The 13,733-nt window shown below is 41.6% G+C and overlaps 2 protein-coding genes across 5 annotated transcripts in view; one reads left to right on the top strand and one right to left on the bottom strand.

Annotated features, from left to right (window-relative positions):
* Positions 1–801, top strand: part of Thoc7 (THO complex 7) — a 12,442-nt gene extending 11,641 nt beyond the window's left edge. For all 4 annotated transcript variants that reach the window (XM_021181650.2, XM_021181651.2, XM_029469047.1 and 1 more), the window contains exon 8: positions 488–801. In XM_021181650.2, the coding sequence (XP_021037309.1) occupies positions 488–555 (68 nt within the window). In that variant the 3' untranslated portion in view covers positions 556–801. The remainder of the gene's footprint in view (positions 1–487) is intronic.
* A 510-nt stretch (positions 802–1,311) lies between these two features.
* The window catches only part of C14H3orf49 (chromosome 14 C3orf49 homolog), a 23,800-nt gene continuing 11,378 nt past the window's right edge, over positions 1,312–13,733 (bottom strand). Inside the window, exons 3-5 of the mRNA XM_021182370.2 lie at positions 6,098–6,222; positions 1,893–2,006; positions 1,312–1,509 (exon numbers count right to left, since the gene is read on the bottom strand). Of these exons, the coding sequence (XP_021038029.2) occupies positions 1,312–1,509; positions 1,893–2,006; positions 6,098–6,222 (437 nt within the window). The remainder of the gene's footprint in view (positions 1,510–1,892; positions 2,007–6,097; positions 6,223–13,733) is intronic.

Raw genomic sequence — 13,733 nt, 5'->3', positions numbered from 1 at the left:
AACTCACTTTGTAGACCAGGCTGGCCTCGAACTCAGAAATCCGCCTGCCTCTGCCTCCCAAGTGCTGGGATTAAAGGCGTGTGCCACCACGCCCGGCTAGTTCCTTTGTTTTTAATGAAATCTATCACACAAATTATATGCTCTTAATAATATGTAAAAATAATCAAATATAACAGTTACGTTGGGGGGGTTGCAGAGGGGCTGCATACATAACCATGTTGTGCATATGAAGGCCAGAGGTCAAGGAAACGTTATCTTCTTCTACCCTGTGCTTTCCAGATCGAGCTCAAGTCATTAGGCTCAACAAGGTGTGCCTTTGCCTGGTTTTAAAAAACGAAACAATGATGTGGGCCGTTTGCAGCCATAACTTGTCATTTTTCCATCTTGATTTAAATATATTTGCTAATGCAAAATAAAACTTCTCATGCATTACTAGGCACAAAATGTAGGTGACATGGAGTAAGGTTCTGTGTCTTCTTAACTACAGATGATGACAAGCTGTCAGAGGTGGAGGAAGCTCAAGAAAGCACCATGGAAGCAGACCCTAAGCCATAGATGGGCTGACCGTCGCCATTTACAGGGACAGCGAATAGCTGCATGGGCTTCCTGGGTTCAGTGTGTTGTACTTTTGGGATATTTCAATTTCAGCATTGAAGTACTTTGCTTTCAAGTATTCGTGTCATTCATATTTCTTCACAGAACGGAAATGTATCCCATATATATGTATTTTTTAAATACATTTTTATCCTTAAACATAGAAATCAGCATCTGAAAATATTTAATAAAATGTCTCAAGGTGGATCTTTGTGCTCATTCAAAACTCTAGGTAGCTGCTAACACTTGCCTTAGCAAATCAGGTAAGGACTATCTAAGATGGCGTTTGGGATACACATGAGAAAATGAATAGATTTCTAGAAGATGTTAGTAAAACTTGAGAAAATGGAGTTCATGAGTAGGCTTTAGAGGGCCATATGAGTACTTATGGTGTGTGTTTATTGTAGGGGAAGCTTTCACACTGTTAAGAATGACTGTCGTATGAAATCAGTCCATCTGTGTTGCTTTTCTACAGCTCTCTCTTAGTCCTTGAGGAATGTGGTTGGTAAATGCTTCTATCATTTTGTTTTGAAGAATCTTTTTAAAAAATACTTATTTGGGAACATGCATGCATGGCATATGTTTACATGCTTATGTATGAGGGCGTGCACCTGCTGCAGCATGTGGTTAGATTCAGACGACAGACAGTGTTGGCTGCTGCTTGTCTACCCTGTTTGAGACAGGGTCCCTCCCCTTTGTAGCTGAGCTACTGGGAACTCAGCAGCAGCAGCAGGTGCATGGGAAGCATGCTCTTCGCAGCTTATACTTCCTTGTGGTTCTCTTGGAAAGCCTTTGGAATTGCTTCGAAGACTGAAGGATCTCAGCCCCTAGAAACTCACACTGCTTAAGCTCAGCGTGCCTTTGTTCCAGAAGCTTCATGGATTTGTCAGTCACTGTTTCTATGAGGTCATCCACCTATGATAGACAGGTACAAAGAAATGAAACTGCTGAAAGCAAAGATGTGCTTGTTTTTTCTGAGAGTGCCAAAGGAGAATTCTAATTCAGCTTATAGCAAACAGAGCTTGAAAACAGATTTACCACACGGGGGTTAATACGACCTCATTTCTGCTCAAGCCTGTGTGTGCCTGGTTTTAATGGAATTCGTTTAATATGACTCAGTGTCATCCTAGTTCTCCTTAGCAGTCCCTTACCCACTCTCAGACACCCCCCACTGACAGTATTTCTTAATGGTAATTGTTAATTAGGTCCCACTCCTTGCTGTCTTGCAGGGCAAGATGTTCAGTTTAAGCCTGGTCTTGGGAGCTTCTGAGACAGAAAAGGCAGTCTTTGCCCATTACCTGCATTTGAAGCTTGCCTACGGTCAGCTCTGATTTCTGGAGAATGGCTTCCATGCGCCGCTTCTTCTTTTTAAGTGCTGGGAAGTGTGGTCTCTTTTTTGATGAATATTGTGCCTATTGTCAAAATGCAAAACATGCCATTAAGATATGTGTCAGTTCTGCACTAGCAACCAGTAGGCCCCCCTCTGACATTCTCTTGATAAGTCATTGTTTGCCAGGTAATAGTTGAAATTCATATTCATATTCTCTGTACCCCCTGTATTTCCTTTGTGCCCAGACTACTCTTTAAAGAGTTCTATAGGATGCAGAGAAATGAGATTATTTGGTTCATAAGGATAGACAGTGTCAGGAAAAAAAAAGCAAGTCATTGGAAAAGACAACAATTTGTTCAGGCTGCAGAACACATTGCACACTGGGCTGACACGGGCCATTGCCACAAAAAGCTCATTACACTGTATCCAGTTGTTCAGTTGCTCTTGTGTCTCTGGGTTTTCTTACTTCCATGGCAGTCCAGAAATAAAGAAGCCTTGCCTGGATTCTTCTTGACCTTGCTTAGCACTTTACCCCTGTTCCTGGCTTACTGATTACAAGTACCTGCCCCAATAACATCACTGTGGGAACTCATTCCTGGGTGCTGAAACCCTCTCTCCATTCCCCTTGTACTTGATGATCATCTATACAGAAAGTGGTTCTGAGATCATGTTTAGGCCCTACACTTTGAAAGAGGCTCAGAGCCATCATTGAGAGCCCAATTGACCCACACTGAACTTGCCCTGATCCATCTAAAGATCCCATTTGGGTCTTTGGGGTTTTATTTTGACTCCAAATTTTGCCATGTAGGCCCAAGCAAGCCTGGAACTTACCATGTACCCCAGTCTGGGTCCAAACTGAACACACACACACACATGTCTCCTGAGTGCCAGGAATAGAGGTATGCACCGCATCATGCTAAGTAAGATTCTAAAGCATTTATGGTAATTGGTGGTTACTAAGTGTTTCTGTGCTTTCCCAGGATAATTATTGCAAAGTTGGCTGCTGAGTCAACCAGGTTGAGTGAGGATGAGTGGCCCAAACAGAGCAGGCCTTCTGTAGAGGGCATCTCTACAACCCTACAAGTTTCTCTGTTTCTGAAGCTTCCTGTTTTCCAAAGAAAGTTTCAAAAGAAACATTTTTATTTGAAATGTCCTACTTTTAAAATCTGGGCAAGTGATTCATACATAATTTTGGGAGCATTGTGAGGGCTAGTTAAAACCCTATATAACCAAGCGCTAACCTCTGATAAAATACAAAACCAAGCTGGGTGTTTCTTTTGGTACATAGAAATCCTTAATTATAGCCAAAGTTTTTCATCTTCCTGTCACTGCCATTTATACAATGAGAAGACTCCCCTGTAATCCCTAAACCCAGGAATAGCCTAGAACATAGAGGCACTTGATAACTCAGAAGCAAAATTCAAAACTACTATTGTGTACTAAGGGTGACAGTCAAGAGTATTTGATGGAAACTTCTGCCCCTCTGCAAGGGTAGAAATGTTTACCTGTGGTTTACTGTAAAAAAAGACACTGGCTACATGTGGTTATTGGTACTTCAGTGACTATTGTAACTGAGAAACTAGACCTTTTGGGCTCTTTGATATCGTTTTTCTGTTAAGTCCTGGCTGTCCTGGAACTCTCTCTGTAGACCAGGCTGGCCTCCAACTCAGAAATCTGCCAGCCTCTCCCTCCTGGGATTAAAGGTGTGTGTTGCCATCACCACCCCATCTGAGAAACTACATATTTAATCCCATCCATTCAAATTAGTATTGTCACAGGTGGCTATCACACTGTACACTTAATACACAGTATTTAACAATGGTGCTGAGAGGGAGGAGGAGTTTGGCTCATTGATCCAGTACGTGATTGTTATGTGTTAGGCATGAATTCAATTCCCAGAACCACAATAAAAGAAAAAATGGGAGACACTATGAATGGGAGCACCCAGCCTTTATTGGAAGCCTGACTCTCCCCCTCATTTTCATCATTAATAAAGTCCCAGAGTCATCCATAAAATGAGGCAGTATGACTGCCTGCCTTAGAGAACTGCAGCCATTTTCTGAGTTGAATTTTTTAAGCAATTAGAACACCCTGGGCCTGGTAGTGGTGGTGCACACCTTTAATCCCAGCACTTGGGAGGCAGAGGCAGGCGGATTTCTGAGTTCAAGGTCAGCCTGGTATACACAGTGAGTTCCAGGACAACCAGGGCTATACAGAGAAACCCTGTCTAGAAAAATAAAATAAAATATGAAACCAAGTTGGGTGTGATGTCATACACTTTTTCTGCGAATTTGAGACCAGCCTTGTCTGCATAATGAGTTCAGAACTAGCCAGGACTGTATAGTGAGACCCTGTCTAGAAATAATAACATGAGAAAAATACTAGGCCTTAATCTGAACACCTTCGTCTCATATTCTCCAAAGATAAGGGTCAGCCATATGGACAGGTACCCCGAAGCCTGAGGACCTAAGTTAGAGCCCCCAAGACTCACATGGTAAAAGGAGAGAGACAGATAAGGAGACTGTTTTTACATGTTGTACAAAGCCCTGTCACAAATAAACATGTAATAAAAATAAAATACCTGGGTGTGGTGGTACCTGGGAGGCAGAGGCAGGCAGACCACTGAGTTTGAGCCCACTCTGGTCTACAGAATGAGTTCCAAGCTAGCCAGGAACTCAAGAAAACCCTATCTTGAAGAAAAGGAAAAATAAAAAACAACAACAACAACAACAAAAAAAACAAGACAAAAAGATATCCTTTGTTTAGATTCCAGCTCATCCAATTTTTAAAAAAATTTTATGTCCATTGGTGTGCCTGCATATATGGTGTCAGATACACTGGAACTGGCACAGTTATGAGCTGCCTTGTGGGTGTAATTGGGCAACACCACAATGCACATAGCATCTAGGTCAGCCACATTCCTAGTGTGTGACCTCAACTTTTGAACAATTCATTGAGTATTCACAAAGGTCCAAATTAGTGTAGGGCAGACTGGAAGGGCTGAATAATTTGAACTCAGAAGTAGAAAGATATGATCTGGAAAATACCCTTATTGTACCTTAAATTCTTGGAAGCACAAGCAATAGGTGCACAGGGTTACTCTGGGTGAATGAAGTTAGAACATGGTTTTGTCAAGACACAGTGTGGTGGTGTAATATCCAAAATAAGTTCAAGACCACCTAGCTCCTTCCCCTCCTAAGGGACTTTCAGAAACATAACAGTCAAAATGACTGAGTCTACAGCTGCCAAAACAAAATGAGCTGTTCTCAGAAAAATAACCATAACAAGATAGCAGCTCCCAGAGAAATCACCTTACCTCGCCCCACACTGAATTCTGAGGAAAAAAAAAACAAAACCACAAGCCACCCTGACCTTGTCGATAGTTGTGACGTTATTAGCTGTGACACTAATAGCTGACCCATAAGTTAAAAATGTACTGTTACTTTGCTGACCAAATCATAATAACCTACTATGGGGGCAAACAAAGTGAGTCACTAGGCCAAAGGTAGTCACTATGCAAACCAACCAATGCCTGGAAAGGCGACTTGCTACACCAATTAGAATAAAGCAGCTATGCTGTTGCCCAAATCTGCCCCTTACAAGGTATATAAAGTGTGTTATTTCTTTGTTCTGGGTCTCTCCTCTGGCCTGCGTGCTGAGAGGAGGGTCCCCAACATGTTGGATCAATAAAAATCCTCATGCAGTTTGCATCAATGATGGTCTCTGTGGTCTTTGTGAGTGAGGGTCTTTTGACAAACTCCAACAGTGGTTTAAATAGTTTTGGCCCCCACAGACTCCTGTATTTAAATGCTTGGCCCACAGGGAGTGACATTATTAGGTGTGTCCTTGTTGGAATGGGTGTGGCCTTCTTAGGGGAAGTATGTCACTGTGGGTATGGGCTTTGAGATCCAATGCTCAGGCTGGCCAATGCAGAGGAGATCCTGGCTGCCTTTGGATCAATATGTAGAATTCTCAGTTCCTTCTCCAGCACTTTCTCTGCCATGCTTCCTGCCATGATAATGGACTGAACCTCTAAAACTATAAGCTAGCCCCAATTAAATGCTATCTTTTATAAGAGTTGCTTTGGTCATGGTTTCTCTTCACAGCAATGAAGACACCCAGAGAAACCAATTTATGTAGGTCTTTTGAAGCAAGTTGATGCTAGCACCTTACCTTCTGCAGCCCTGAAGGAAGTGATGTCACAGATAATCGCTTGGTGGTTCTCTTGGCTCGGAGAAGCCCATTTCCTCCAGTTAGCTCTTCTGTCTCTGCTTCTACAACATCAAGCTGTATTGTTGCTTAAAGTGGAGGAAGAAGAGGAGAAAAGACTATGTCAAGATCACAGTTGCAAACAGTCTTCCTAAGCAAAATAGTTAGGAAGCTGCATATAACACCACTGTGGACAGATGGTGTTATATGCAGCTCTACTGCCTTGGAAACTTTCTTCCTTGGATTGAAAATAAAAACAGATTTGCTTTTCTGGTGTTAGGATTTCTGCTCTACATAGTTGTCACATGTAATGGCCATAGTCTTGACATAGTGATTTCCTCTTTAGACACATAACTTTGTCCTGCCTGGTTTTCACTTTGGCCATGAGGGATTAGGAAAAGGAACCTTCAACTATGAGGGTTGAGTCAGTGTCATGAAGCAGACTTTACATTTGTTCTCCAGAAATGCTATCAAGACTCAGTCACTCACACACCATAGTATGGATGTCTCATATCTAGGAGCCTTTTCTTAAACATTTTTTTAAAGATTTATTCATTTTATGTATGAGTGCACCAAGTGTATAGTGCTTGCTGAGGCCTGTAGATGGCATCAGATTGCCTGTAACTGGAGTTACAGACTGTTATGAGCCCCCATGTGGGTACTAAGAAATGTTCCTGGGTCCTTTAAAAGTAGCAAGTGTGGGGGCTGGGGAGATGGCTCAGCGGTTAAAAGCACTGACAGCTCTTCCGAAGGTCCTGAGTTCAAATCCCAGCAAACACACGTTGGCTTACAACCATCCTTAATAACATCTGACACCCTCTCCTGGTGTGTCTGAAGACAGCTACAGTGTATTTACATATACAAATAAAAAATAAATCTTTTTTTTTGTTGTTGTTTTTTGTTTTTTGAGACAGGGTTTCTCTATCTAGCCCTGGCTGTCCTGGAACTCACTTTGTAGACCAGGCTGGCCTCGAACTCAGAAACCCACCTGCCTCTGCCTCCCGAGTGTTGGGATTAAAGGCGTGTGCCACCACACCCAGCTAAAATAAATCTTAAAAAAAAAAAAAAAGAAGTAGCAAGTGCTCTCATGAGCCAGCTTTCTGTCTCTAAGTAGAAAGCATTCTTCAGTATTTCCTTGTGTAAATTCAATCTCAACTCAGTAGACATAAAGGCAAATTCAAATGCCACCATAGGTCTAGTGAGATGGCTCAGTGGGTAAAGCCACTTGCCACCAAGCCTAAATTCAATCCCCAGACCCCAGGTGGTAGAAAGAGAGAAGCAACTTTCGTAAGTTGTCCTCTGACCTCCACAGGTACACACATATACACACAGAGACACACACAGTGTACTGACGTATATGTAGGCAAAACATCCATTTGCATTAAATAGAAAATACAAATACTAAATAATTTAATAAAGCAAGATAATAAATTGATACCATAGACGTGTAAGTAAAATGGTCAATTAGAAGTTGCCTCCATGTGACCAGTAAAGAAAAAGAACTAGAATATGAAAAAGTATGTTGTATTTCAAAGACAGAGAGGAACATTTAAGAAATCCACAAAAGACAGCCAAAAAGTGCACTGAAAATGGCTGGTAAAATACCAAACGGACTAATCTAAGCGGAACACAGGTTCCAGTGCCAGGTGTCCCATTGAGCTGGGGAGGAGCAAAAGCTAATGTAGGCAACCCTGGAGAGAAGAGATGGGCAGGTCCTCCTCAAGGTAGGCCTGCAGTCCTCACATGCATCAGAAATGTAGGTTTTGTTGAGACATATTTCCTTTATCACCAAGTCAATGGTTGAGAGGAATTCTATTTCTGGTCAATCTATGTGACTCCAAGGGTAGTGGTGAAGAACCATTGCTTACAACTTATCTACCGTGGGACTCTGAGAAGAACCTAAGTTTAACCTGCCACACACATCCTCAGGAGTTTGAGGCACCTCTAGGGGACATTTGTGGCAAGCAAGAGGACATGATGTTGACAAACTGAAAAGTGCTGGTAGTGGAGAGCTTGGCTCAGGCACAGGAAAAGGGAGCCTCACTCTCGGCAATAGCCCTACACCTAAGGTCAGCAGGCAGATCAACTTCTGGATTCACACATCTGCCATACTCAGCATTTAAACCCAGTTTAGACTCTGTCTCAAAAGTAAATACACAAACAAAAAATTTAAAAATCAGTAGCTAAATGTCTGATTATAAAGACCAATAACAGAATTGCATCACCTCAAGCTAAAACATATATGTCTAACTAAACAACACATAGTTAGGATTCGAGTACTGCTCTTGTCTGGCTGAAGACAAGGATAAGAGTATACTGGTTACTAGGTGAACATCAGAACTGATGCTGAGAATCAGAACTTGGCTTTCCAAATCTGACAATTATCTAAGAGATATGGGAAGCTCATTTTTCAAGAGAGAGAATCATTTTAAAACTTCGTCTTATTTTGATTTGTGTCTTTATAAAAACACATTGCACATTTGATATGACAACACTTTGACTAGCATTCCCAACATTGTGGTATGATCACTAAGTACCACTCTGTAGGTAATTGGCTGTTGGGAGATGATCACTTAGCTTTATCAAACTTCTGCACTTGGCCCTTTTCTGTGCCCTTTCATATTCCTTTGCCCCTGATTTCTGTTGACCCTAAGAAATCAGTAAGACAGTGAATGTATCCTTGGATTATGAAGTCTGTGACACACAACTCAGTTATCGTTAAAATAGGTATGTGGTTTCTGATGCTAACTTCATTCAGAGTAAATTTATTGAACACTTACTCCTCTGTGCCATGCATACATATATTTCTTACCATATCCATTGGTTGAATTGATTTAAGAGTGGGTTAACAGAACAATGGCCTATGAGCCAAAGCAGTTTACTGCTTGTACCTATAAATACATTTTTATCGGAATGTTGTCACACTAAAAAAATAAAAAAGTGTTGGGTGGTGGTGCTTCATGCCATTAATCCCAGCTCTTAGAAAGCAGGGGCAGGCAGATCTCTGATTTTGTAAAGTGAGTTTCAGCACAGACAGGTCTATACAAAGAAACCATGCCTAGATAGATAGATAGATAGATAGATAGATAGATAGATAGATATAATTAAAATCTTACTGACAATGTAAGAATCAATCAGAAAGATGAAGAGATGGCCCACAGAATGGGAAGAAATATTTGCCAGATACACATCAGACAATATTGTATACAATAATATAATATAATATTAATATAATATTGAAATAAATTCTATAAAGACCTTTAATAATTATAGGGAATGTCGGTACATGCCTTTCTTTAGTCCTTGTATTCGAGAGCCAGAAGCGGGTGACTTTCTGTGAGGTCAAAGCTAGCTGGTGTCACATAGTGAGTTTCAGGCCAGCCATGACTATATAGTGAGACTGTAGCAGGGGGGGGGACTCCAAAATTAAACATTAGTAATGCAAATCATTCAATCAACAAGAGTGCTAAAGAATGGCATAAATAGTCCTCAAAAGAAAAGAATGTCCAATAAATACTGGAAAAGGTACTTAACATCCTTAGCCATTGGGGAAATGTACTCATCTCACTGCAATAAATAAATGAATAAATAAACAAACAAATAAACAAAACAAAAATAAAGGACAAGTGATTGTGAAGACATAGAGAAAAAGGAACAGTATGCACAGTTGGTGGGATGTAAACTGTTATAACCACTGTAGCAATCAGGATGGAAAGAGGATGGAAGGAGAGAGTACTGAAAGAGATCATTGGAATGGGCATGGGGGCAGGGGGTACATCTCTGGATGACCTAGAAACCTTGAACAATGAAACTCCAATGAATCTATGAGGGTGACACTAGATAAGATTCCTAGCAATGGGGGAATATGGAACCTGAAATGGCCATCTTCTGTAACCAGGCAAGATTTAAAAAAAAAAAAAAAAAAAAAGATTGATTTATTTCTGTCATGTATGTGGTTACACTGTCGCTGTCTTCAAACACACCAGAAGAGGTCATCAGATACTCACTACAGATGGTTGTGAGCCACCATGTGGTTACTGGGAATTGAACTCAGGACCTTTGGAAGAGCAGTCAGTGCTCTTAACCACTGTGCCATTTCTCCAGCCCCCAGGCAAGACTTTTAATGGAGGGATGGGGACACCAACCCAGCCACAAAACCTTCAACCTTTAATTTGTCCTGCCTACAAGATGTGCAGGGGTGAAGATGGAGCAGAAATTGAGGGAATGGTTCAGGTTGAGAAACATACCAGGAGAGAGATTCCATCCCTGACCCTATTAATGATATTCTGCCATACTTGCAGACAGGAGCATAGCATAACTGTCATCTGAGGGGATTCACACAACTGATGGAAACAGATGCAGAGATCTACAGATAAACATTAGGAGGAGCTTGGAGAATCTTGGGGAAGATGGGAAAGAAGGATTTGAAAGAGCTAGAGGGATCAAGGACACCACAGCAAAACCAACAGAATCAACTAACCTGGGTACATAGTGGCTCACAGAGACTGAACTACCAACCAGAAAGCATGCATGGAATGGGTGATTTTCTTTGCCCTTTGCGCATATTATATGTGTATATACTAATATATATATATATGTATATATATATATATATATATATATATATATATATATATATATATGTGATGAACTAATATGTATATATATTAGTTCATCATGTGGGACTCCTAACTCCTAACAGCAGGACCAGGAGTTGTCTGATTCTGCTGCCTGCCTTTGAATCCCTTTTCCTAACTAGGCTGCCTTGTCTTGCCTCAATAGGAGATGTATCTAGTCTTATAGCCTCCCCTTTTCTGAAGAGAAAGGCAAAGGGAATAAATGTAGAGATGGTGACAGGGAGGGACTTGGAGGAGAGTAGGGAGGGGAAGCTGTGATCCAGATGTAAAGATATTAATTAATTTTCAAAAAAAAATGTTATTTGAAAGTCAAAGAAAAGGAATCAGGATGAAGATTTCTCCAAAAACTAACACTAGAATCATGTTATGTTCCAGCTTTATCATTCCTGTATACATTCCATAGGAATGCTTGTAATGAAAAAGTATAACATAAATGCAAAATTCTAGGCCTTTAGGCCTGGGCTTGAGAATGTGACCTCTGTGACTCAATGCTCCAAGGTATGCTAATCATAAAACAGATAGCGACATTCCTCCACCCACCCGCTTCCTGGGTTCAAGGAGTGTTCATTCAAAGAAAGTCACCCTGACCATTGCTGGAACCCGCTATGCAAATATGCTATTGTTAGGGGCTCTTAGAAATTGTCTTGAGAAATAACCGGCACAATTACCAGGTATTTCTTGTGACTCTTGTGACTTTGCACTTCCTTGTGACTCTTAACTGGTATTTTTGATATTTTCCAACAACACCCTCCCTACCTCCTTGAGTTGTGGTTTCTTCCTTTAAATACCCCCTTACCCAGATACTCAGGGTGCTACGGTCCTCTCCCCCTGTGTGGTGTATGACTGTGGCCCTGAGAGCACTCTTGAATAAAAGTCCTCTTGCAGTTTGCAGCAAGACCGTTTCTCATGAGTGATTTGGGGTGTCGCCTCTCCTGAGTCAGAACGTGGGGGAGTCCTAATGTTGTGGGTCTTTCAGTACATCCTTGTTTATTGATGCAGTATTCATAATAGCCGATAGATGGAATCAGACTAGATGTCTACCAACAGATCAATGGATAAACAAAATGGGGCACATAACATATTGTTCAGTCACAAAGAAGAATGAAATTCACAGGAAAATGAATGAAACTGGAAACCACAATGTTAAGTGAAATAAGAGAGATTTGGAAAGACAAGCAATGCACATTTTTCTTCATATGTAAAATATGAGTGGAACCACACAGAGATGCCTGCATGCCTGTGCATGCATGTGCATACACAGACATGCAGAGAGGGAGAGAGAGAATCAGAGGGGGAGACTATGTCTAATGGGAGGGAAATGAGAGACAAGAGAGAGCAGTGGGATATACATGTTTTGGAAACAGGAAACATTTCATAGCATTGGTGCCAAGGTGAGGGGTGGAGGAGATACAGCGCAGGTGAGTGCTCCTGGTGCTGGCCACACTGAGATCTGTTCACAATGGATTTATTTTCTGCTCCATTGATCTGGAGGCACTCCACCTAACACCAGCAATGGTGACCTTGGTAGGGACAGAATGACATGTTTCCTGCCCCTGAGATAAGGCCAATAGGCATGGACCTCCACCAAGGTTGATGTCTACTATGGGCATAAGGCTTGCTTGTGTAACAATGTACATGTTTGTATGTTCCTCTGAGGAATGTCTTCCCTCTTAACATTAATGACTCCATGATAATCAGACAGCATGAGTCAGGGAGACAAAGGTGTGGCTAATGTCTCAGCAAAATGATAAATGCTGGGGCCTTCAGGATACCCCTTTAAGGCTGTGGAAAAGAACTCTAAACACATGAGTTAGAAAAGAATATATAATTTCTCAACTATGCAAAAATAGAAGGCTGTGATAGGAATTGTATGAGGACCTGAAAGAACCTAGTGGGGAAACCCCCACTCACGTCTCAAGTCGGCGAGAATCCAAGGAATCACGAGAGACCATCTTGATGCAAACACACGAGGAAGTTTAATAATGGAGCTCCGGGCCTACACGTATCTCACACAGGAGATAGTGATTGATAGCTCGAAAGCTAGGGGTTTTTAAAGAAAAGGGTTTGGGGCTGGGGAGGAATTGGCGCGGTTTCACATGATTGGTTCATTTAAACATCAGCAAACTGTACGGGCAGATCGAGGTAACAGCAGAGCATCTGGTTAACATTTAACCCATGTCAGAAGGGCGGGAGATAGGGAGGTGCCAGGCCAGTCTGGACATGTCTTTGCATTCTCTTTATCTTTATGGCCAAGCAGCCTCGGGAATGTCTTAACAACAGGCCTGCTCAGGCATGTCCTAGCCTATTCTGCTATGTTCTCAGTCCCAGGCTTCAAAGCTCACAAACAACTCTTTGGGCTATTGCATGAATCACAGGTCTCAAGTTTTATTTTATTTTAGACCTTCTTCACAGATCTGAAGGAACAGAGACAACTGCACTATGACCCAACTTGTCAGACACAAAGACAAGAAGATACGAATGCAGGCAGATTCCTGAGTTCAGAGTCAGTCTGGGACAGAGCAAATTTAAGTGTAGGTATGGTCAGAATGGTAATCTCAGAACAAGGTCCCACCCAACTAAATTTACAAAGGGAAGCAGATCTGTGAATTCTTTTGCAATGTGAAAAAAAAAAAGTGAACTTGCTGTCCTTTTTCTAAGAGTCAAGGGCTAAAGTCAGGGAATGCAGATTTGTGGGATGGTTCAGAGAGAGCCAGGAATAACTGAATTGATATATAAATTAAAAGCCAGCTTTTGGTCTGAGTGAGGTGAGCTAATAAAAAGCAATAGCAGTTCTTTAGAATTTCTCTAGATAGCAAACACAGCTCTTTTATAATTTTTTTCTAACAAGATTTCTGACCAAGAATTACTTAGAAGCCGGGCGTGGTGGCGCACGCCTTTAATCCCAGCACTCGGGAGGCAGAGGCAGGCGGATTTCTGAGTTCGAGGCCAGCCTGGTCTACAAA

The sequence above is a fragment of the Mus caroli genome, chromosome 14 (assembly GCF_900094665.2).
Source record: "Mus caroli chromosome 14, CAROLI_EIJ_v1.1, whole genome shotgun sequence".
NCBI classification, from domain to species: domain Eukaryota; kingdom Metazoa; phylum Chordata; class Mammalia; order Rodentia; family Muridae; genus Mus; species Mus caroli.
This window is presented reverse-complemented; position numbering and strand designations above follow the sequence as displayed.